The sequence below is a fragment of the Capra hircus genome, chromosome 6 (assembly GCF_001704415.2).
Source record: "Capra hircus breed San Clemente chromosome 6, ASM170441v1, whole genome shotgun sequence".
Lineage (NCBI taxonomy): Eukaryota > Metazoa > Chordata > Mammalia > Artiodactyla > Bovidae > Capra > Capra hircus.
Genome location: NC_030813.1, coordinates 103,463,491 through 103,484,342, shown reverse-complemented (window position 1 = coordinate 103,484,342; position 20,852 = coordinate 103,463,491). Strand labels below are relative to the sequence as shown.

Below are 20,852 nucleotides of genomic sequence, written 5' to 3'. Positions count from 1 at the left end.
AACAGGTTCCTAGAAAACAGCCTCCACTAGTGGAGATGGCATCCAGGAATGGATGGACGATGTGAAATAGATTCTGGAGCCAACATTTTCTAAGTTGTCACATTTCCCCAGCCAGAGTCCTGAGGTTCCAGAGGTTAGGAGAACTGCCAGCTCACACAGCTGTGAAGGCACTCTTATTTGTTGACTCCGGTCTGGCTCCCAGCCTGATCTTAGTGATCTTTCCCCCTACCCTGAGGATGGTGAGGAAGTGTGAACTTGACAGTGACCTTGAGCTTCCCTGAACCCCATCACCTGAGTGTGCGGGACATTCCTGGATTGGTCCCTGCATCCATTTCCCCTTGTCCGACATTCTCACTATCACCATGAGAGGGGGCGGGGCTGCACCACCTGCATGGCCCCTCCCCTTAATAGTAATTAGTTCAGGGATGGATACATGACCCACTCAGAGCCAACAGCCTGAAGAGGGTGTTGCTAGGACCCTCCTATTTCTTCTTAGGAGTTAAGAAAGAGCTTCTCTCCCTTTCTCTGAGCTGTTTCTTGTGAGGACGTGGAGTCTGACACAATGATGGCATCTCACCAGCACAGTGAGAGTCTAAAGTCTGAGAACAATAAAAAACAGGGCAGAGCCTAAGAAACCCAGGTCCTGGGTGACATCATTAGTCCCACTGGGGCTGTGCCAGAGGCTAGTCCAGCTACTTTAGACAAGAAAACTGGTTTGAGGTAGAGTTTCTGTCACTTGCAGCCATAAGATTCTAACTGACGGGGAAAAAACAACAGTTCTGGATGATGGCTATCAGTTCTTATTTACATGCTACTGTGAGCTCAGGACGACATTTATACTTAAGAGACATGTTCTTTCTCAGTTTTTAAAAGACCCTCAATGTAGACATTATCCCATTTTACACATAAGCTTGAGGCCCAGAACAGTGAACGTGCCCACACTCTAGGCAGCAGCAGATCCATGAATCAGACTCAAGCCAGCCTTTCTCGAGTCCTCCCTATGCTGTCTCTCTGCCCCAGAGGCACAGAATCTAGCCACTTCTTAGTAAGCACATCCAACAGCACATGTGTCTCAGTAAACACCCCAGTTTAGCCAGCTCCCAACAAATCCATCGATTTGGGGATAATTTCGTTAGCGCTTCATTGCAAAGTCTGAGGAATCAAGCTGCTACCCCCAGACCCATTCTCTTCTCCTTCTTGGTACCTGTGGATGAATGGTGTCCCCATCTATTTTCACATCTACCTGGCAAATCAGAATATGAACCTGTTAGAAATAGGATCTTTACAGATGTAACTAAGATGTTAAGCTGAGATGAAGTCATAACAGATTGGGGTGGGCCTTCCCTGGTGGCTCAGATGGTAAAGAATCTGCCTGCAATGCGGGTAGACCTGGGTTCGATCCCTGGGTTTGGGACAATCCCCTGGAGAAGGGAATGACAACCCACTCCAGTATTCTTGCCTGGGAAATCCCATGGACAGGGGAGCCTAACAAGCTACAGTTCTTGGAGGTCCCAAAGGGTCAGACACGACTGAGCAACTAACACAACACAACTCGATCCACTAACTGATGTCCTTATATAAAGAGGACAAGACCCAGCCATGTGGAAAGGCAAAGGCCTCGTGGTGGCAGAGGCTGCAGTGACACAGTATGAACAAGGAAGGCCAAGAATTCCCAGCAACCACCTGAGGGTGGACGACGACTACACCCTCCTTCATCTGTCCTCCTATTGCCAACCCGGGATAAAGGTGTGATGGCTGGCACTCCATGGCAGGAGGGGCCGTGAGGAACAGGGCCTCCTCGCAGAGCCCCTTCTGAGGGGAAAGCTGAGAGGCCCTGTGGCCTGCACTGCTCTGTGAAGCCCTTTCCAGACTTTGCACATTAACAGAGAAATAAATTCCAGATTTTAAGCCCCTGTATAACAGGGTTGTCAGACCGAATCCTAACTGATCTAAGGAATGAGTCCAACGGCCCCACACTGACCACAACTGCCTTTTTCTCCTCAATTGTTTCTTAAGAGGCATGTTAAATGTGTAAGCGGAAGCCTGGAAGCCTTCCTGCATTTCTAATCCAATTCAGCTGACAAAGGAACAAAATGCAGGCCACCTTCTGAACAGTTTGCCAAGCGGCCTGTCTGAGGAGGGACATTTATCAAGTGGGGGGATAGTGGGAGAAATGGACATTAATTCCTTTCACTCTATTCTCCTAAGCGGCCCCCACACACTGAGACAACCTGAACTGGGGATAGTTCTACTTGGCACTGGAATGGAAACAGATACCAAGTCCTGGGGCTTCTCTGATGGCTCAAATGGTAAAGAATTTGCCTGCAATGTGGGAGACCCAGGTTCAGTCCCTGGGTTGGGAAGATCCCCTGGAGAAGGGAATGGCAACCCACTCCAGTATTCTTGTCTAGAGAATCCCATGGGCAGAGGAGCCTGGAAGACTATGGTCCGTGGAGTCGCAAAGAATTGGACACAACTGAGTGACTAATACACACACACACACACACACACACACACACACACACACACACCAAGTCCTTGGTACATTTTAAATTAAGCTCAGTCCATCTCTTGGGCAAATACTTGTTTTCTCCAAATACTTGTTTTCTCCCCATTCTATTTCCCTTAAATATACATTTCCTGGGGCTTCTCTGGTGGCTCAGCCAGTAAAGAATCTGCCTGCAATGTGGGAGACCTGGGTTCGACCCCTGGGTCGGGAAGATCCCCTGGAGGAGGGCATGGCAATCTACTCCAGTATTCTTGCCTGGATAATCCCATGGACAGAGGAGCCTGGCAGGCTCCAGGGCGTTGCAAAGAGTTGGACACGACTGAGCGACTAACACTTTCACTTTTTTTATACATTTCCTATGATAAGGAACATATTTTATATGTCTCCTATTACAGAACCTATAGGCTGTTGATAAAGACTTAGTTAACTTAATTCTCAGCACGCTGGAACAGATATGTGATCATTCCTCCTTCTGTAGATGAGGCACCAGAGATTTAGTGACCGTATGCAACCTGATTGGGGTCACAGCTGACAGGAGGAGTCTGGATTCACACGCAGAAGAGACCTTCTCCAAAGCCATCTCTTCCTATTAAGTGACAACACCGCCCCCATACATGGAGGGGAAAGGGGCTGCGGAACACCTCTAAGACCTCAGTCCTGGTATGTGCTTAGATTTTCTATACATTAGAAATTTAAAGTCAGTGCGACTCTTCTGCCAGTCCAGGTACTGGATTAAGATGTGAACTGATGCTCTGTCATTGGCTGGTGACCAGTCTAGGGATGGTCCTTCCACCTCCAGTCCTTCAATTTCTTACGGTGTCTCCCACCGACAGGACAGCCCTGCCGGAAGCCTCCATCCCGCACCCAGGATGGGAGGGACTTTGCTGGAACCCTAGGGCCTAGAGCCAGGCCGGGAGCACAGTGGTCCCCGTTTACTGCTCCAAGAGGTGAAGATGGGGCACGTGCTTGCAGAGAGGCCACACGCATGAGTCAGGGAAGGATGAGGCGCGTGTGCACAGAAGGAGGGGTTGTCTGTGGGCTGGGAGGACAGGGTGCCTGTATATAGAACAGAAAACGTGCCTGTGTACAAGCGAGACAGGGCGCGCATGCGTGGGGAGTGCGGGAGTGCGTGTACTGCAGGACCGGCGCGCACGCAAGGCGGGGCGGGGCAGCACACGTACCAGCCGGCGGATGTCGCGCTCGCACTCGCGCTTGATGCGGTGCACCTCGTCCTGGTGCGCCTGGTAGGCGGCGCGCAGGTCGGCCGCCTTGGTCTTGTCGGCCTGCATGCAGTTGCTCAGCGCCTCCTCCGCCTGCTTGCGCGCCGCCTTGAGCTCCAGGATCTCTTGCTGCAGCCGCAGGCGCTCGCCGTCGAAGGCCCTGCGCGCCTCTTCGCGCGCATCGGCCAGCAGCGCCGTCTTGACCTTGTCAGCTGCGCCGTCGCGCAGCACGTTCAGCGTGGCCTGCAGCCGCTGCAGCTCGCCCTCCTTGATCTTGGCCGTGCGCGCCGCCTCCTGCTCATGCTGGCGGATGAGCACCTCGCGCAGTGCCTGCAGCTCCTTGGTCTTCTCCTCGTGCAGCTTGGCCCTGAGCTCCGAGATGTAAGCCGTGTGCCGTCGCTGCTCCTGCTCACGCTCCAGCTTGGCCTCCTGCAGCCGCTCGCGCAGCTTACCCACCTGCGGCCAGAGCGGGGAGACTCGGTCAGGGTCAGGGCCAGGACGGGGTGCGCCGGCCAGGCTTGCTGGCACCTCCCCAAGTCCCTTTTTGTATGACAGGCCCCTGAGACCCTCCTGGGCCCCCACCCTCCAGTTCCCCCTGCCGCCACCTCCATTAGCCCCACCCAGACTCTTCCCTACTGTTTTACTGAGATTGTCCCAGCCGTGGAAAACCATCTGAAGGTGTTGGAGGAGGGTCAGACTCTGACATCCCCTCCGATTTGGAGTTTTTCCGAGGAAGGACAATTTATCAGTCACAAAATATGCCCTGCAGTAATCATCTGTCTCATCAAAGTGTAGACCAGAAATACATCTCCAGTGCTCCTGCCCTGAGCTCTGGAATTCGAGACGGAGCAGGTGAAGGTAGAAAGGGGTGGAGGTGGGGGGAACGGAGGTGCCCTCACTCCCCTGCCAGGACCAGGGGGCTCCAGCGCCACAGCAACATGAACCCCTCACCACCCAGGAAGGGGGCAACTGTTTTGCCTGAGGCAGCCAAGGTTCGGACTTCCCAGGTGGCTCAGTGGTAAAGAATCTGCCTGCCGATCCAGGAGATGTGGGAGACGGGTTCGATCCCTGGATGAGAAAATCCCCTGTAGGAGGAAATGGCAACCCACTCCAGTATTCTTGCCTGGGGAAATCCCATGGACAGAGGAGCCAGGCGGGCTATAGTCCGTAGGGTGACAAAGAGTTGGATATGACTGAGCATGTATGCAACCAAGAGATGTCCCAGTGACCTGCCTGGGGTGAGCGGCTGCCAAGGGGCCGGGCAAGGCTTTACCCCCGGGTCCCTGGCCCCAGAGAAAGTGGGATTCTGCAGCTGCCAGGCTGCCAGCCCCACCAGAACGTATTCATCTATTCAGCAAACAAAACTTTATTTGTAAGATGTGCCAAGGGAGTGTTTTCTTCAAATATCCCAAAAGGCTTTATTCGATCTTTCCATTTCAGATATCACACGATTACATACATTACACAAGAATCCATTTGCTTTCTAAATGACACCCATCTCCAAAGAACCGAAACAAATGTGTCTCTCATGGACAGGCTGTTTCCATGGAAAGTGGCATAATTTCCCCTGGACCACACTGTTTATAGCACACCAACATGCTGAAATTAATTTTAGGTGAGGAGTTTTACAGTGTTACGTAGGGTGGGCAAATCTTTACTTAAAACAGCAGGGAAAAAGCAAATCAAACCCACCAGGCAAAGACATAAGTCTCCTTACAGCAAACATAATCACGGAAATTAAACATGAACCCAGTCAGAAGGCCCATTTTGCCTGAGAGTTAGAATGGGCCTCTTCCTAAGGGACTAAGGGCTGGGATGCCAGAACTTTAAATACTGAACATGATTTCCCAGGGAGGGACTAAGTACTTGCAGCATGCTCCTTCCAAGGGAGCAACTCAGTGTCCTGACTTCCTGGGTTAACACTGACAGTGATCTGAAATCAAGAGGATGGGATCTTGTCAGATTCTGAATCTGTGCCGATGAATGCATTTCCCTTGGCAAATTACCTAACCTCGAGATGGTTAATGGTTACGTGTCCACTGGACAGGGCTGTGGTACCAGGTCATTCAGCCAAACATGAGTCTAGATGCTGCTGTGAAGGTATTTTTAATGATTAATATTTAAATCAGCAGCCCCAGAGTAAAGCAAATGATCCTCTATAATGTGAGTGGACCTCACTTAAGACCTTAAATCAGTTGATGGCCTTAACAGAAAAGACTGAAATACTCTGCCTCATTAGTGTGAGATTCATGCTCCCTGAAATTTCCAGCCTGCCTGCTCTGCAGATTTCAGATTTGTCAGCCTCCATGACCAGGTGAGTCACCTTCTTGAAAAAAAAAAAAAAAATCCCCCTCCATCTCTCTCTCTTATTGGTTCTTTTTCTGTCTGAAGAACCCTGACTATAAAACCTCCCAGATCCTTCCCTGTGAAACAAGTCCATTAACAGCTGCCCCATGAAGACTCTTGGGAGGAGGAAAGTGGATGAGCAGATGAAGGGAAGTTTGATCCCCCATAAATAAAGGAAGGAGGGATGTGGACAGTGTGAACAGAGGTGTGTGCAGGGCAGTCTGAGGGTTGGGGAGGCTGGGCCTGTCCCTGGGAGAGACAGAGGGGGCCACTGACACTAACAGTAACAGAGGGGCCATGGATGCTCACAGTGGATGGGCCAGGGGAGAAGACCCTGCTGGTCCTACCAGCTCTACCTAGAAAAGCCCAAGGTCGAGCCCAGGCAAGGACCCAGGTGTAGCACAGTGAGGCGGGGGCCGCCCCAGGTGTGCACAGAGCACCCCCTCCTTACTCCATCCAGCTGAGCAGGTTGACAGAAGTCACATGTCATCTCACTCGCCAGATGCCTCTAAGCCACCCCACCAAGTCGAGAGGGGCAGCAGGAGAGAGGGGACCTTACCAGCCTTGTCCCAGCACCTGGGCTCTAAATGCAACAAGAACAAAATGACTGAGAAAGGGCATGCATCGAGGCAGGTGGGGCTGGTGGGAGGAACGCTGCCCACCTCACCCTCCAGTGGGCACAGTGAAGTCAGCCTCCGCTTGGCTGTCTCCCTGTTCCTCAACCCATCCCTGCGACCACGCTGGCTCAAGCTGGCAGCTGCAGCCCTGTAAGAGACCAGGGCAGTCAACCTCACCAGTCGCCCTGTGTCTGCCCCTGTGCACGTGCCCCTGCGTCGCCCCCTGGTGGCCAGCACAGGCCTCAGAACTCAGATGATTTCCCTCCACTGCCCTCTGAATTCTTAGGGTGCAGGTTAATTGTTCTGAAACCACTGTGTGTGCAGAGTGTTGAGTAACTAAGTGGTTGGTGGAGTCAGGCTCTCTCTGCTGGAGAGAGGACACCATAAGCAAGGAGAGGAGGCCAGAGGATCCAAGTGGTAGTGGATTAGTCTGGGGACGTCAGTAAGAACTCACCTTTAACTTAATATACATTTAGAGGTTACATTAAGAAATAGCTTAGATATGTATACATACACAGTTAGTATATATGCATACGCTTCCTTGCTCTTCTAGCTAAGCCCAGAAGTAATGGCATGCCAGCAGTGGTGAGCACCCCCAGTGCCCAGATCTCGGTTTCTCACACCATTTTCCAATAAAAGCGACCAGAGGGCCTTGGTGAGTGGCTCTAGGAATGGGGCAGGGAACATCCAAAATGAACCAGGAGGACCTTACAGGACCAGAAAGTAGGGGTGTGCCTGAGAAGAAATTAACAAAGGCCACAGTGGCAGGGGTGTGTCATAAGGGACACAGGAGCCGGCTAGAAGAGATCCAGTGGCCAAAGCTGGAACGGTTTGAGCAAAATAAGGTATCAGGTTGACTAAAAAGTCCACTCGGTTTTAAGTGAAAATAAAATACATTTTTCATTTTCACCAAGAACTTCATTGAACGATGTATTCATTAACCAAACGAACATTTTGGCCAACCTAACAGTATTGGATGACAACCCAAAGTATAAAATCAGAGTTCGTAGTGATATAAAGGATTGAATAGATACATACAAAAAATGCAAAAGAACACAAACAGAAACCCTCGAGAGCTCTGTGGCATGCAACACACAGGCCTGAGTCCTCCCCGGCCCGCAGGACTGACCCTGGTTTATGGCTCTCTGGTCCTCCTCCGTGACCGCCCAGCTCAGGCCACCTCCCGGCCCACTGCATCTCGGACACACAGACACCTTCCCACCTGCAGGCCTTTTCCTGAACTGTTCCCTCTGCCTGGAGGGCTCCCGGCCAGGTCTCTGCAGGGCCTGCCCTCCCCCACCTGCAGCGCCCCTTTGTTGCCGACCACCTCCCAGAAGAGCCGCCCCTGCTCCAACCCCACTACTCTCCACTTGCTTCTCCAGCCTTACTTTCTTGACACTTTTCACTATGGCATAAATATCACATGTTAATCTCCTGGCCTTTGCTCCCCACCTCCCCCACTAGACACCAGCTCAGGGAGAGGGTCTCCAGGGCAGCGCAGTTTCTGGGACAGAGCATGGCACGTGGTGGAAGCTCAATAACCAAGAATGAAAGGATGATGGGCCTGGCAGTTTGTAAATAATCAGTGACAGCATCCACTCCCCAGGGGCTCCCAGCTCCTAGGCTTGCTGGCCCCTCTGCCTGGTGTCTTCCCTCCATTCCCCAGGAGGGTCTGGAAGCCTTCCTCGATTGGGTCAGGGCCTCCTCTGGGTCCCTGGAGTGTGATTCCCTCCATCACCACACAGACCACACCCCAGTTCCAACCCTCCCAGCATACCTACTGGGCCAGCCCCTGAAGGGCAGGATGGGGCCTGACTTGCTTCTGTAGCTAGATTAGTCCCTGACCCGGGGTAGATCAAGACCAGGATGGGCTGCTCACTGCAAGAATCACCAGCTGTTGAGTGGTGGGCAGCAGCTAGAAGCTCCATGGCCCGTCCTGAGCCCATGTGCTGACCATTGCCCTCTCTGCCCCTACCCACCCCAGACTGTGGGCTTCAACAAGCCAGGGACTCTGCCTCCAGTGGCCTGGCACCCCAGGTGACACTGAGGAAGCCCCCAGGTGATGCTGGATACTTGGGATGGTGTGAATCCTGCTCCCTTTCTCACCAGCTAGCAAAATCCTTCAGAGCTGGCTCCACACCACCTCTGGAGAGAGAAAGCAAAGCTTTTTCAGGCCCCTCTGACCACTGCATGGTTTCCTAAAATCTCTGGTGCCACAAGCCAAGTACTGTCATCCACCTAGCTCCCTGAGCATCTTAGCACACAGCCTGTCTGTGAATGGGTCATTTCTGAGTCATCTCCAAATGCCCAGCCCAGCCCTGGGGCACAGGCCCAGGGGGGCTCGAAGAACCAACAGGTGTGTTCCCAACAATCCTTGATTCTATGGGTTCCTCTGCTGAAGTAACAATACTGTAAATGCAACATCAAAACTGGCTATCACAAGATCATATAGAAGTAACAGTTATATGCAATTGTAAGGTTTATATGTATGTTTATCATGATAGCTCAGTTGGTAAAGAATACACCTGCAATGCAGGAGACCCCAGTTCGATTCCTGGGTCTGAAAGATCCCCTGGAGAAGGGAAAGGCTACCTACTCCAGTATTCTGGCCTGGAGAATTCCATGGACTGTATAGTCCATGTGGTCACAAAGAGTTGGACACAACTGAGCGACTTTCACAGGTGTCATACCAGCCGGTAAACACATTGCTGAATTCTCCAAGAACAGAAACCCTCTCCGCACACCCTTGCAAGGGCCACGAGGTGGCTTGATTGAGAACACAGCAACCAGGGCATGTGGTGGCAGGAGGTGCTGGGGACAGGGAGGCCCAGCCTGGGGTTCTCGTAGGCCAGGCTTCCAACCTCGTGCCAACACCTACGACTGGACTGTCCTGCTGTGATGGGCTGAATCATGTCCACCAAATTCCCATGTGGTTGTTCTAACCAACCCCCCACCCCCACCCCAGCCAGAACCTCAGAATGTGACTGTATTTGAAGACAGTCTTAAAAGAGGTCACCAAGTTAAATGAGGTCATGAGGGTGAGGTCCTGATCCAATATAACTGGTACCCTTAAAAGAAGAGATTAGAACACAGACCCAGGCGGAGAAGACCATCTGAGGATGCAGGAAGAATATGGCCATCTACAAGCCGAGGAGAGAGGCCCCAGGAGGAAACCAACTCTGCCTGAACCCTGATTTCAGACTCCCAACCTCCAGGACTATGAGGAAATAAATCTCTGTGGTCGAAGCCTCCAAGTCTGGGGGAGAAGGGGGCTTCCCAGGTAGCTCAGCAGTAAAGAACCTGCTTGCCAATTCAGGAGATGTGGGTTTGATCCCTGAATCAGAAAGATCCCTTGGAGAAGGGAATGGCAACCCACTCCAGTATTCTTGCCTGGGAAATCCCGTGGCCAGAGAAGCCTGACAGGCTACAGTCCACGGGTCACAAAAATCAGACACGACTTAGCAACTAAAGGACAACAAAGTGGGGAGAGCCTCATCTAACCTCACAGGTCACTGCGAGGGTCAGGAGGCTCTCCACGGTACCTGGTGTGGCCTGCATAGCAGACACATAACAAATGTCTGCCAACCCCTGAGTAACTACAACGTGACAGGCAGTGCCCGGGGCCCTGGATGTGACTCTTAGTCATTCCTTAAACAAACCAGAGAGGCAGACACATCAGATGTCCCCATTTAACAGATGGGGAAACTGAGGCATAAGGCAGCTACCCGGCTTGCCCCAAGACCTCAAGGCGGATTAGGTGGTGGAGGTGGGATGGAGACCTGGTCAAATGACAATGGTCCCACAGACACAGCTGCTGTTGCTCCTTCCTAGTCAGCTGCTCAGGCCCAGCTGGGCAGCAGATAACCCCGGGGGATCCTGCCAGGTGAATCCTTCCTGGGTTGGGCAGGGCGTGGACAGGCTGCACCGCCAGCAGCTGTGCTGAAAGACTGCGGCTGCACTGTCTCTGGGCACGGGAGTCTGGGCACGGGAAGGGGCATACGTGTCCCCAAGCTCCAGAAGCCCAGTCTTCATCGCCCCAGCTCAAGGACTCTGCCTCTGTTCTCCAAGCAGCCATCTTGAGCTGGGCTCAGAGCCAAGGACCAAGCCTCAGCCCCCTCCCCACCCGGAAGCTGGACCCTGCTCAGCACTCCAGCTGCTGCCAGAGTCCCAGCTCTCAACCAGACACCTGCAGCTATTCCTGGGGCAGGCCCTCCCTGCCCTCAGGTCTGGGGGCAGGGCAGGAGGGGGCCTGTGGGGCTGAGAGTACAACCTCCGTGTCCCCAGCCAGACAAGGTCCTCAGATGGGTCCCCCAGAACAAGCCCAAATCCCATCCTCTTTCTCTTCTCACACAAGTGGTGGCTCCTCTCTGGGCTGGCAGAGCACCTCCCACCTTGTCTGCTTTTGCCCTCAAACCACCCGGGTCAGAACCACACCAGCATAAAGGACCGTGGCTGTGCAAGGTGGGCTTTCTTTGTTTCCATCACCTGAGATCTTTCAGTTCAGGTCAGTTCAGTCACTCAGTTGTGTCCGACTCTTTGCAACCTCATGGACTGCAGCATGCCAGGCTTCCCTGTCCATCACCAACTCATGTCCATGAGCTTACTCAAACTCATGTCCATCGAGTCGGTGATGCCATCAAACCATCTCATCCTCTGTTGTCCCCTTTTCCTCCCGCCTTCAATCTTTCCCAGCATCAGGGTCTTTTTCAATGAGTCATTTCTTCCTATCAGGTGGCCAAAGTATTGGAGTTTCAGCTTCAGCATCAGTCCTTCCAATGAACAGTCAGGACTGAGCTCCTTTAGGATGGACTGGTTGGATCTCCTTGCAATCCAAGGGACTCTCAAGAGTCTTCTCTAACACCACGGTTCAAAAGCATCGATTCTTCGGGACTCAGCTTTCTTTATAGATCTTTGGTAGTAGTTTAATCGCTAAGTTGTGTTTGACTCTTGCAACCCCACGGACTGCGGTCCGCCAGGCTCTTCTGTTCATGGGATTCTCCAGGCAAGAATACTGGAGTAGACTGCCATGCCCTCCTCCAGGGGATCTTCCCGACCCAGGAATTGAACCTGGGTCTCTTGCACTGCAGGCAAGCTCTTTACTGACAGCTACTATGAAAGCCCAAGATAACCTTAAATCGGGCAGTCACTATGATACCATGTTATAGATGAGAAAATGGAGGTTCAGAGACTTCAGGTCACTTGTCTAAGACTGTGAAGTCAGTCAGGAGCCTAGGTGAGGTCTAAAACCAGGTCTGCAAGATAGACAGCCTGGGCTCCTCCCACTGTCACTAGCTGCCCATCATGCCTGCCCTTTGACTGGCACTCAAGTGGGTATTGTACTGACTGGCTCCAAAGCTCATACCTGCCTTACCAGAGCAAAGGGTCCCATCACAGAGCCAGGCTCCATACTGAGCCCTTCATGTATCTGTATTTACACCCTTACTCCTGACCATTGGCCCATCAGGTGGCCTTATTATGATCCCATCCTGCAGGCGAGGGGAGTTATGGTATGGAGAGTGAAGTAACTGGCCTGAGATCAGAGCCAAAGGTGGGGGATGGGACAGGATTTGCACCCACATGGCCTCTGTGCCGATGTTATACCCATTTTATTGAGGGGCAAGTTGAGGCTTGGAGAGTGGAAGTGCCCACTCTCACCCCAGCCCTGGGACACACCTTCCCAGGGCAGTCTGTCCACCAGGAATTCACAGCCCACATCTCACCCGAGCCGGGAGACCCACGCCCCTCCCACCTTGCTCTTTTCCTGCTGGAACTCGATCTGAATGCTGGTCAGTTTGGCCCGCAGCTCCTCGTTTGCCATCTGCACCGGGTCCATCTCCATCTCGGGCTTCTCGCCCTTGCTCCGGCCTTTCTTAGACATGCTTCCTCTCAAGTTGAGATGCTGAGATCTTGCGTTCACTCCCGCCAGCCAGCAGGCACCGCTCCCAGCTCCGCCGTGCTAACCAGTCTCGCAGGGCTCAGCTCCTCCTCCGTGTAAACCACCATCACTTGGGATCCTGGGAAAAGAAGGAGGCCAGGTCAGCAGAAGCGGTGGGGGCGGGGAAGGGAGGTAGTGTGCCTCTCGCCTGGGGCACTCTAACAGGAGTGCAGCCAGCATTCACCAAGGCCTCCCTCCCAGAGCTTGCACTGCTAACCCAAGGATGCCCTGCCATTCAAAACTGACTGAGCACTTCTCCAGCTAGGGCTGCATCAGAATCACCTGGAAGTTTATTATGGTCCTGGGATCACCCCCCAGAAAGCCAATTTGCATGTCTCCCATGCTCCCAGGTGGAGGTTCCTTGTGACCACTCCTCACTGAGTAGCTCTATCTGGTCCAGTCCTGGCCTCGTCAAGATGAGACTGTGCCACCTAAGCAACTGTAAGCCTTGGTCTGCAAATGTCACTGAGCCTCAGTCACCAGATGCCATTTCCTAAGGCAGGACCCCAGGGGGTCCCGTGGTATCAAGGTACAGCCCACCTGGTATCACAGTGTGCTCCGAGAGCACAAAGCCGGAGCCGGGATAAGGACCGCACTCTGAAAACTGGGCTTTCAGACTCCTTTATGGAGTCTAACCTTTATGGTTAGCCATTCCATCCGCACTCCCAGGACAGCCCAGCACTGGTTGCCTAGAACAGCCAGCTCTGGGCCCAGTGGAGGTGCCCAAGCCAGCCTGGGTGCCCAGCCAACCCCAGGCTGCTTTGTGCTGTGAGCTTGACTCTGGGGCCCCTGCCCCTTGCTCTGCCTTGCTACTGCTTTCCATGTGACAAATGGACATTCACTTACTTCCTGTCTATTTCCCCTACACCGGGATATGAGTTTCAAGTAAGCAGGGCCTACATCTGTTTAGTCCTCTCGGTGTTCTCCGCACTTAGTAGAGCCCAGCATGCAAGAGGCACCCCATCAACACTTGCTGAGTGAATGAGAGAATGAATGAGTGACCACAGAAGGCACCTACTACGTGCCGAATCCTGTGATGAGAGAAGGGAAGCGTGTCACCCTTGCAGGACCTGGAGAGGTAGGTAGTTATCAGACCCATCATGGAGATGAGACAAGTGAGTTGCAGAGAAGCTAAGTAAGCTACCTAAGGCCACACAGCTAGTAAGTGGAAAAGAAAGTTTAGTCACTCAGTCGTGTCTGACTCTTTGCAACCCCATGGACTGTAGCCTACTAGGCCCCTCCATCCATGGGATTTTCCAGGCAAGAGTACTGGAGTGGGTTGCCATTTCCTTCTCCAGGGGATCTTCCTGATCCAGGGATCAAACCCGGGTCTCCCACATTGTAGCCAGACGCTTTATCGTCTGAGCCACCAGGGAAGTCTTGGGAGAAAATGGAGAGAGAAAAACATGAGAGCATTCCAGAGTGGTGGAAGACCAACCTTGGGAGGTCAGGGAGGAGATACAAAATCAGCAAGGAAAACAGTAAACGAGAAGTCTGCAGATTGTAGGAGAAAAACGGAGAACCAGGAAAGCTAAGGGAAGGAAGTGTTTCTAGAAGAAGAAAGGATCTGACAGGGGCAGCTCCTGAGAAGTGAAGGGGAAGACTGGAAAGTGGCCATCAGATTCAGCAACATAGGGTCCGTGGCCTGGGCAGGGCTGCTTGGTGGGGTGGGAGTTCGGAGAGGGCCAGGGGAAGTGTGGGACGGGGATTGGTGGGTGGGTGGGGGGGGGGGGTCTTGTCAATGCCAGTGGGTCTGGTGGGCTAGGGACATGCAATCGCCATGAACTCCAGTCCAGCATGACCTGCTAGCCCTGGGGGCCCGGGATGTCCATCCAGCTAGGAATCTGGGAAGGCAGTAATGGAGGCCAGTTACACTTGAACAGGAGACAGAACTGTCTCTCAGCGTGCCATGGAGGTTTATTTGGGGTAATCAACCTCCCCCCCAACCCCGGATCGATTCCAGAACGGTACATTCTGTCTTCAGAGAAGGATGAACTCCATTTGCTCCAATCGGACTTATCAGAGCACAAACAATAATTCATTCTTCTCTCCTCTGACCTGCCTGCTTTTGCACCCGCAGCGCTTCTCAGAAATCGGCCTCTGCCGTGTGCCTCCCCTACAGCCCGAGGAGTAGGAAGCATCTTCCAGACACCCGGGAAAGGGGAGGTTGCTTCCTCTGTTCCATCCTGTGGCCCCACAACGCCCCTTCTAGGAATGCACTTTAGCTAAGCAGAGATTCGGTCTCTGGACGAACACTCGGATGTTCTTCCCAGCGACGAAACGCTCAGCCACAACAGACGGGTCAGGTAAATTACATCCAGGCGGTGAGAGCAAACCCCACAGGGAGAAAGGCCAGCGTCGTAAAGAGTGAAAAAAGCAGCATCAAAGGACAAATATGATTTGCGATTGCAATTTTCTGAACTGTATTTGTTCATCTTTTGCATTTGATCACAACTATGTGTTGAGCAGCTGCCGGTGGCAGGCCCTGCGTTCTGGTGACACAGGGGTGAGGAGGAGGTAGGTGCACCTCCCAGGTGTCGGCAGGGACAGCCTAGTGACAATGCACCAGCAGCTACTTTTTCTCTTTATACTCTTCCGAGTAAATTGAATTTTCTATTACTGTTTTACAGAAAAAATGATGCTGTTTTTCTTTAAGGAAGGTGAAGTGAAAGTGAAAGAGAGGTGAAGCGAAGCTCAGTCATGTCTGACTCTTTGCGACCCCATGGACTGTACAGTCCACAGAATTCTCCAGGCCTAAATACTGGAGGGGGTAGCCTTTCCCTGCTCCAGGGGATCTTCCCAACCCAGGGATCAAACTCAGGTCTCCCGCATCGCAGGCAGATTCTTTACCAGCTGAACCACCAGGGACACCCAAGAAGACTGGAGTGGGTGGTCTATCCCTTCTGCAGCGGATCTTCCTGACCCAGGAATCTAACTCGGGGTCTCCTGCATTGCAGGTGGATTCTTTACCAACTGCGCTATGAGGGAAGCCCCAAAGGAAGGTGAGTGAGCAAGTTTCAGGAAACTAGCTGGCTCTAGCTGGGAAGGACAGGAGAAAGAAGCTGCTGCGCCCAGCTGCCCTCCCGGTGCAATGGGACGCAGTTCCAGCTCCACCTGACTCCACCTGACTCTCTCACAGCTGCCCGGAAGGGAAAGATGCTTCCCCGAGAGGAAAGGTCAAAGGCCACACCCCCACGACACAGCTGACCATTCTGCAGGATGCCCTTGTCACCCCAGAAAAGGGCAAAGGGCCATCGTTTAGAATGAGGCAGACCTGGGACTGAATCACTGAACTTCTCTAAGAAGACTTGGTTTTCACATTTGTTTAATGGGACCCACGTGACTGACTTCATGAAAGTGAAAGTGTTAGTCACTCAGTCGTGTCTGACTCTTTGCAACCTGGCTCCTCTGTCCATGGGGATTCTCCAGGCAAGAATACTGGAGTGGGTTGCCATTCCCTTCTCCAGAGGATCTTTTTGACCCAGAGAGCTAACCTGGGTCTCCTGCATTGGCAGGTGGATTCTTTACCATCTGAGTCACTGGTCCTGGGCAAATCCCTGAACTTCTCAGAGACTCAGTTTTCATATCTGTTTAATGTGACCCATAGCACTCACTTCATAGGGACCAGAATTTGAAGTGCTGGCAAGGTGCCTGGCCCAGTGAAATACTCACTAAACAAAACAAAGCTAAACCTATTAGGAAGAGCAATGCCGGCCTCCAGTTGTCTCCATTAAGGCCAAGGTGATCTGTGCTGGATCTGGGCACTGCTAGAAGCCATGGTATCAAGGCACAGCCCACCTGGTATCACACTGTCACAGCCTGCCAGTGGCCTGACAAATGGGAAGGCCCCTTTCCTTCCCAGCAGCCCCTCCCATGCTCACTGAAGATGCTTGGGAAAAGGGAGGTTTCAGATGAGGCTCTGGGCCCAGGGAAGCAAAGCACTTGCCCGAGGTGGCACTGCAGGCTGGACACAGGTAGCCAGACTGGACCACCACTCCGTGAGATCCTGGGACGGCAATCCAGCCATGGACAGCAATGGGAACAGGAATGGAAACCCAGGAGCGTCTGGGGGTTGTGAGAACAGTGGCTGTTAAGTCTCCGGGGCCAGTCCCAGACACCACCTTTTTATCAGACCCTGGACTGGCTGGACCCAAGGCCCCCTGGGTCAGGCTTTCATGACCCCAAGAGCAGAAGAGGCAAAGGGCAGAGATAGGAGGCCATGCCTGGGGATGACCCAGTTTCTTACCCCAACCATAGCACCCCTTGGAAAAGTATGTCATCTCATTAGAAGCTCAGCACACATCCCCCAATTTACAGATGAGAAAACTGAGGCCGCAAAAGGGAAAGTCACAGAGATTCTCCTGCTTAGAAGCCATCTAAGACTCAGGCTGCCTCTGAAGAAAACCCTGACCCCTGAAGGGGTGCAAGCCTTTCAGGGTCTGAGTCACGCCACACCCCCAACCCCACCACCTCTCCCGTAGCCACCTCACACTCCAGGCCCGATACACTCCCCAGCAGGCCATGGTGATGCAGTTCTCTGACAGAGAAAGCCAATTCCCCACCCCTTTTCACGGCCAACTCCCATTATGCCTCCTCCAGGAAGCTTCCCCAGATGCCCTCCATGTTGGTCAGGTGCCTCCTCTGAGCCCCCCCAAACTACAGGCTGAGGGCTGCCCTATGTCTTTGCTCATTTGTCAACCCTACATGACAATCAGCCGCTCAAGGACAGGACTTGACTTAGAGCTTTGTCTGCTTCACCCTGTGCTCAGCCCAAAGTCTGAGCTCAGTATTTCCAGGACAAATAGACTCCAGTAAGCTAAGGCCAAGCCTACTGCTCTCGACACCCACCTTCAACATCTGCCAGGCCGGGGCCTCAATAAATGTTGAGTGTGATGTTGAATGGGACTCAAGAGGGGAAGGTACCCAGGGTTCTGGGCCCAGTCAAACTTGGCCTTGTGTCAAGAACACACCCAAGGCCAGTCCAGCCCAAGGCTTAGAGTGCCACACAGTGTCACTATGATCAGCCCACAGGCCATGACTTCTGCAAGGGCCTTGACCCCCAGGAGCAACTGTGGGTCATGCTTCCACCTGAGACGAGCCTGGTGCCCACTCTGTGCCACGGCTTTTCATTTAGAGCTCACAGCGGCCCGCAGAGCCAGGCACAGCCCAGTCCTCACAGAGGAGCCCAAGAGTCTCAGCCAGGAGATGTGACTGCTCGGCGCCATGCTGGGAAGGAGAGCGGAGCCAAGAAGGTACATTCCAGAAATCACGCTAGCCCTGGGGGGCAACGCAGGACCAGACGGGGTCCCGGCCATCACACAAGTTTCTAGCCAGGGAGACAACCAGGGAAATGAACACATAAATAACCCGGGATTGTGACTGGGGCTAAAAAGAAAGAGGAACCAGGGTATTGGAACCTATAACAAATATCACTCAAGTCATCAGTGGAGACAAGGCTGCAAATGTGTCAGGCCTCCTGGGACCTGCAGATCACAGACTGGGCCAAGACCAGCTTTAGAATGTGCAGCCCAGTGCGAAATGGAAATGCAAGGGTCTGGGTTCAAAAGCTATTCAGACTTTCATGACGATGACACAGAGCATTAAACCAAGAGGTGGGCCCCCTGATGGCCTCTATGACCTCGCTGTGCGCCGGTGACGCTGGCCCTGGAAGGAGTTTAAGCGTGACTCTATGGGTGCTTGGTTGGGCAGCAGGTCCCAAGCAACATGGGTCAGCTTCTGGCTGATGAGGTCTAGAGTGGGCTGAACGGTGGCCCCCAAAAGATATGTTCACATACTATTCCTGGCAGCCAGAAACCTGCCCTGGTTTAGAAAAAGGGTCTCTGTAGATGTAATCAAGTTGAAGATCCCAAGATGAGAGCATCTAAGATTAGGGTGACCTTGACCTTGGACTTCTGACCTCCCAAACATGAAAGAAAGTAAACATCTGTTGTTTTAAGCCACTCTATTTGTGGGAATTCTTTATGGCAGCCACTGGAAAGCAATACATTGGGAGTGAAGGGGGAAAAAGCTCAGGGCACACTTTGTTCAATGACTTAAGATAACTTAGCTTCTTAGTGCTGAGCCCTGCTGCTTTCCCTGCTGCCTTTCGCATCAGTCATAAGCCAGCACACACCACCCCACAGGCAACTCCCCTGTCCTTCCCTCCCTCATAGCCTGCCATCTCATGATTTACACACAAGGCTAGCAAGCTGCGAGGTCTGTCCGCCCAGCTCAGAGCAGAAGAGAAACAAATTCGCTTCACTGTGCAGCAGAAACTAATACAACATTGTAAAGCAATTACATTCCAAAAAAAAAAAAAAATTAAAGAGGGCATCAGAAGGGCAAAACAACAGCAGAACACACCACACAACTGGCAGATGGTATTCTGCAAGAGGCAAACAGATAGGAAAATGAAAAGAGAGCAAAGATTTTTCTAGAGAGCAGAGTTTTTTGGCCACACCCTCCACCCCGCAAAAAATAGAGTAAATAATAATTCCTTTAACACTTAAAAAGTCTGCAAGGTCTAAAATATTAACATTCTGAGGCCATCTCGTTCTCCAGTTACAGCAAATTAATAAGGTGCTCATGCACACTGTCCACACTCTTTTCTTATTCAACACGAGTGTGAAATAGTCAGTGGAAGTTTCAAAAAATTATAAGAAGTGATAAGTAAAGTCAACCAAGTCAGGGCTGTCCTGACACATTTTCGGGGCTCAGGTGTGAAGGGCTGGAAGGGGCCCCCAGAACGAGAAGCAGGGCTCAGTCACTCAGCCCAGCCCTGCCACCAACCTCTGTCATTTCCTAGGACTTTCCAGCCACAAAGTGGAACGGGCCACGCATCCAGTGCGTGGGGACTGGCATCACGGCTCCCTCCAGGGCAGACCTCCTGCAGCCAGGATTCCAGGGCCTCTGCGTCCCATCACACACCCCAGGACCCCGGAGCTGGCAGGCCTCAGAAGTGATGACAGAACAGCCACTGGCCCCAGCAATCCAGGAACGCCTGGCCACCTGGACCCTGTTCTACACCCTCGGGGTGGCGCTCAGCCTTCACCTTGGCCCCCGGGGCTCCTGACCCTCAAGTGTCCGGCCACCAAGCCTTGTTCTCCCCGGTTCTCAGAGGCGTCCCCTCCTGCGATGGCTCTGGCCAGGCCTCACCCCTTCCTGCCTGACCGTGGCTTCCCCTGTCTCCTGGTCTGCACGCGGCCCCCCTCACCCAGGGGCAGTGGGGTGACCCTCCCCCACCACTCCCTGCTGACCACCTGCAGGGGACAGGGCCCACGGGCACAGAGGGCAGCCCTCCATGCAGCCCGAGCCAGCGGGAGCCACCGTGGGCCACACTTGCCGTCCCCTCCAGTCCTCAGCACATGTCTCCCCCTGCCTGGCAGAGCCACCCCCGGCCACCTCCTAATTGTCCCCAGGAATCGACTCAGGCCAGGCCTCCTCCCTCTTTGGCCCCGCAGGCAAGGTTGGAGTGTCCTTGCAGCCCAAGCCTCATCAGGATGACTCTCAGTCACCGCCTGGACTAGGAGGCCAGCGGGGTTGGGGATCACCACAGGAGAACATACCCATTCTACAGATGAGGAAGCTGAGGCCCAGACAGGTCAGAGTCACTGGGATTGGGGGCCCAGCGGGGAGAGGAGAACTCATCACTCCTCCAACCCCACCAGAAGGTAAGCAGAGCTTGCCAGGTGCTTCAGAGGCTATAGGGTGGGTACCACCCACATAGTCACCATGGGCACACTGAGGTGCCCTCAGCTTCCACGGCCCCCACGGCTGGGGGCACCAATAATGTCATTCATCACAGCAGCTGGGTGCCCCACTCCCAGGCTGGCTGACCCTTCACCTAGGACCCCCTCATTCCAGGGGCCACCAGAGCCAAGATTCCACCCCACGAAGACTCTCCCTACACCCAGGGCCACCCACTCCCACCAAGCTGGGACTCTTGGCCCTTGCTACCAAGTCTCCCAGCTGCGAACCCTCCCACCACGGGGCCTGCATCAGGCTGACCTCCTTTGCTAGTCCCGGTTATACCTTTTGCATCCAAGGAACCTCTGAGGATCCCTCTAACGACAGGCAGGGGTGGATTCTGTTGATGTTCTACATACATCACGCAAACACACACATACATCTCACAAGGCACACATTATACTGAAACACACACCCAACATACAGGCCACACATTCATGCAAAGAAGCACGCACACTGCATATACACACACATAGCAC

At 53.2% G+C, this 20,852-nt stretch overlaps 1 protein-coding gene across 1 annotated transcript in view; it reads right to left on the bottom strand.

Moving 5' to 3' along the window:
- Window positions 1-20,852, bottom strand: part of JAKMIP1 (janus kinase and microtubule interacting protein 1) — a 131,108-nt gene that overhangs the window by 34,431 nt on the left and 75,825 nt on the right. The window contains exons 2-3 of the mRNA XM_018049713.1: window positions 12,442-12,706; window positions 3,691-4,185 (exon numbers count right to left, since the gene is read on the bottom strand). Of these exons, the coding sequence (XP_017905202.1) occupies window positions 3,691-4,185; window positions 12,442-12,570 (624 nt within the window). The 5' untranslated portion in view covers window positions 12,571-12,706. The remainder of the gene's footprint in view (window positions 1-3,690; window positions 4,186-12,441; window positions 12,707-20,852) is intronic.